Source organism: Gossypium hirsutum, chromosome A06, assembly GCF_007990345.1.
Source record: "Gossypium hirsutum isolate 1008001.06 chromosome A06, Gossypium_hirsutum_v2.1, whole genome shotgun sequence".
NCBI lineage: Eukaryota > Viridiplantae > Streptophyta > Magnoliopsida > Malvales > Malvaceae > Gossypium > Gossypium hirsutum.
In genome coordinates this window covers 5,725,262-5,728,759 of record NC_053429.1, presented here as the reverse complement: position 1 = coordinate 5,728,759, position 3,498 = coordinate 5,725,262, and the positions used below count along the sequence as shown (strand labels likewise).

General features: G+C 42.8%; 1 protein-coding gene across 1 annotated transcript; it reads left to right on the top strand.

Annotated features, from left to right (window-relative positions):
* Positions 1–1,997: 1,997 nt before the first annotated feature.
* On the top strand, positions 1,998–2,811 carry LOC107963226 (uncharacterized). Its single transcript, XM_016899792.1, has 4 exons — positions 1,998–2,115; positions 2,158–2,246; positions 2,341–2,446; positions 2,510–2,811. Exons 1-4 carry the CDS (start codon positions 1,998–2,000, stop codon positions 2,809–2,811), a joined length of 615 nt encoding a protein of 204 aa, XP_016755281.1.
* Positions 2,812–3,498: the final 687 nt, after the last annotated feature.

Genomic DNA, 3,498 nt, shown 5'->3' with positions numbered 1-3,498 from the left:
CTGTTATCTGTTTGTATGCATGATGTTTGTGGGGATGTACACACTGAGTTTGCGAAAACTCACCCCTTTGTTTATTTTGTTGTCAGGCAATCCTCAGCAGTAGATGGATCAGTGTGACGGAGGGCTCGATGGTGACCATTGGTAGACATTTACGGATTTTTGAGTAACACTTTATTTTGTCTGCTTTATTTAAATATTTATTTTGGGATTAATATGTATTTGGACTCGAACAATTCTTGGGTCTATTTTGGGAATTTTAAATTGTTAAATTATTAATTTATGAATTAATGATGTTTTAGCTTCCGCGTTAATGTTTTCACTTAATATTTGGAATAGAGATTTCATGACTTAAGTAAAGATAACAAGTTGGACGACTTCTAACTTGCTAAGGTTTTTCTAAAAGCACTCACATGTGACGCCGCCAGATTCGGCCATAGCGTCTAGGCCGAGGTTTGGGGTATTACATTTAGTAGTATTAGAGCCAGGTTTAAAACTTGGATGTGAATTTCGGGTTCCAAAATTGGTTCTAGAGAAACACTTTCGAATGTTTTCAAATAATCTGATTAAGTATGTGGTTCATCGAGTCTCCGGTGCCGATCCTGTAAGTTTCTGGAACTCTGTTTAGAATTGTCTGAAAGCATGCTTAGAATTTTGTTTGAATCCATTTAGGAATACTGCTGTATGCTGTGAAACAACTGTAGTTAGTAAACTCTACTGAAACACTCTATGTAGTGTAAACTGAAAACTGTAGTGAACTGCGACTCGTGATAACAGACTCTGAATACTCTGATAAACTTTACTGCATAAAATATCTATTAACATAATATCGAAACTGTAAACTGATTTGCATAAATTTTTTAATAATACAGATTAATTCAAAATTATGATGAGCACACGTGGTACTCGTGGACGGGGTATAAGAGGCCGAGGTAGAGGCCGTAGAGGGATCTGAGCTGAGTCCTTCGCAGCTGATACGATCCCTAATCTGGAACTAGCGAGACGCCGATGTCACCTGTTACTGAGTCTGGAGCAGAGCCTTAGGACCGTGCAGATGGGGACAACGCACTGTCCCAGGCCATGCTACAAATTCTAAAGAGGGTCGCTGGGGCTAATACTGGATTTGAAGGTGTTGGGTCGGTTACGAAATGACTTTGGTCGAGTGGGGCTGAGATATTCAGAGGCATCGTTGGAGTTGCTCCTAATGTGGTTGAGTACTGGATGGAGGCCACAGAGCATATTATGGACGATCTGGATTTTACTACCGAGTAGAAGCTCAAGGGAGCTGTTTCTTTGCTTCGTGATGAAGCATATCAGTGGTGGCTAATAGTTACGGATGGCATTCAGCCTGATAGTCAGACATGGGATTTGTTTAAGACGGTTTTCCATTGCAAATATGTAGGGTCCAATTACATCAACGCTAGGAGGCGTGAGTTCTTGAATCTTACTCAAGGAGATCATACAGTGGCTGAGTATGAGGCCGACTTTCTAAGGCTAAGCTGTTATGAGCGAGGTATGGTGGTGATAGAGTATGAGTGTTGTGTCCATTTTGCAGACGGCCTAAGGAATAACTTGAGGGTCTTGATAACTCCGCAGAGGGGGCGTGAGTTTGCTATGTTGGTCGAGAAAGCTAAGATTACGAAGGAGTTTAAGCGCGCTGAGCGTCAAAATCGTGACAGAGGGAAGGCTAAGAGGGATACAGAGCCTTTGAACGCTGGGATGAGGCCTAGGAAAAAGGCCAGATCTGATGGGCTCGTGAGATTGGGGCTTACTGTTGCACCTAGTAGGGTGGCGATTTGTCAACTCTGTAATAAGTGCCACCGGGCGAGTGTTGGAGGTCTACTGGAGCTTGTCTTAGATGTAGGTCTACTAAGCATCGTGTTAAAGACTGTCCATTGAGGACTAATCAGATACCAGCTCTAGTTATTAAGACTGCACAGCCGCCGAGGGTAGTTCAGCAGCCACCTAGGGGCCGAGGACAGGCTTAGGGTGGTAACAGCATGGTCCGAGGACAGAGAGCACCAGGAAGGGGTGCTGGACCGACTGAGGCGAAGCAACCCGTATTGGTTTATGCTGTTTGTCGCCATAAGGATGGAGATGCTCCGGACGTTATCACTGGTACATTCTTAATTTTCAATGTACCTTACTTTGCATTAATAGATATAGGCTCTACACATTCTTACGTAGCTAGTGCAGCGTCTAAGACCTTAGGATTACCGTTTGAGAGCACTTCTAGTGAGATAACAGTGGTGAGTCTGTTGGGGCAGTCTGTTGGGATAAACAAACTATTTAGGGACGTAGTTAGAGGTCCAAGGAATGATATTTCTAGCTGATTTGATGCAGCTTCTTTTTGAGGAGTTCGATTTGATTTTGGGCATAGATTGGCTAGTTAAACACCGAGTGAGTCTGGATTATGCTGAAAAGAGGATTGTTCTGAGAACCGAGAAGGGTATTGCAGTAGTCGTGATTGAGGAATAACGAGATTATTTGACTAATGTGATATCTACATTAGTGGCAGAAAATTTGGTAAGGAAGGGGTACGAGGCGTACTTGGCGTATATCAGTGTTGCTGATTCTGAGGGCTCTTCGATTAAGGACATTCGTACTGTGAGGGACTTTCCAAATGTGTTTCTAGAGGAACTACCAGGATTGCCTTCGAATCGTGAGGTAGAATTTCGGATTGAGTTGATTCCTGGTACCGCTCCTGTGTCTATCGCCCCTTATCGAATGGCACTGAAGGAGTTGATAGAACTTAAGGCTCAAATTCAGGAGCTGTTGGATCGTGGGTTTATTCGTCCTAGTATGTCTCCATAGGAAGCACTGGTTCTATTCGTACAGAAGAAGGACGGTACGATGAGGATGTGTATCAATTACTGTCAATTGAATAAGTTGACGATTAAGAATAAATACCTATTTCCGAGGATAGACGACTTATTAGATTAGTTCAGAGGGGCTTCTGTGTTCTCCAAAATTGATCTGTGGTCAGGTTATCATCAGCTAAGGGTAAAGGTGCCCGATGTGCATAAGATGACATTTAGGACTCGTTATAGGCATTATGAGTTCTTAGTTATGCCCTTTGGGTTGACTAATGCACCAGTGGCATTTATAGATCTGATGAACCGTGTGTTTCAGCCCTACTTTGATCGGTTTGTTGTGGTGTTTATCGACCATATTCTGGTGTATTCTAAGACTGAGGATGAACACGATGAGCATTTAAGAGTGGTTCTATAGATTTTTCGTGAGAAACAGTTGTATGCGAAATTCACGAAGTGTGAATTCTAGCTACGTGAAGTGACATTTTTGGGGCACGTCGTTTCTGCAGAGGGGATTTGAGTGGATCCTCGAAAGATTGAGGTTGTGTTGGATTGGGAACAGTCGAAAAATGTGTCAAAAATCCGTAATTTTTTAGGGCTGGCAGGATATTACCGATGTTTTGTAGAAGGGTTCTCGTTGATCGCAGTGCCGTTGACTAAATTACTGCTTAAGAGAATTCCTTTTGCT

Coding starts and splice junctions, on each gene's coding strand:
- LOC107963226 (XM_016899792.1), top strand. CDS start 1,998: ATGGTCCGAGGACAGAGAGCACCAGGAAGGGGTGCTGGACCGACTGAG. Junction 2,247..2,340: donor CTTCTAGTGAGATAACAGTG/GTGAGTCTGTTG, acceptor GATTTGATGCAG/CTTCTTTTTGAGGAGTTCGA. Junction 2,447..2,509: donor TGTTCTGAGAACCGAGAAGG/GTATTGCAGTAG, acceptor TATCTACATTAG/TGGCAGAAAATTTGGTAAGG.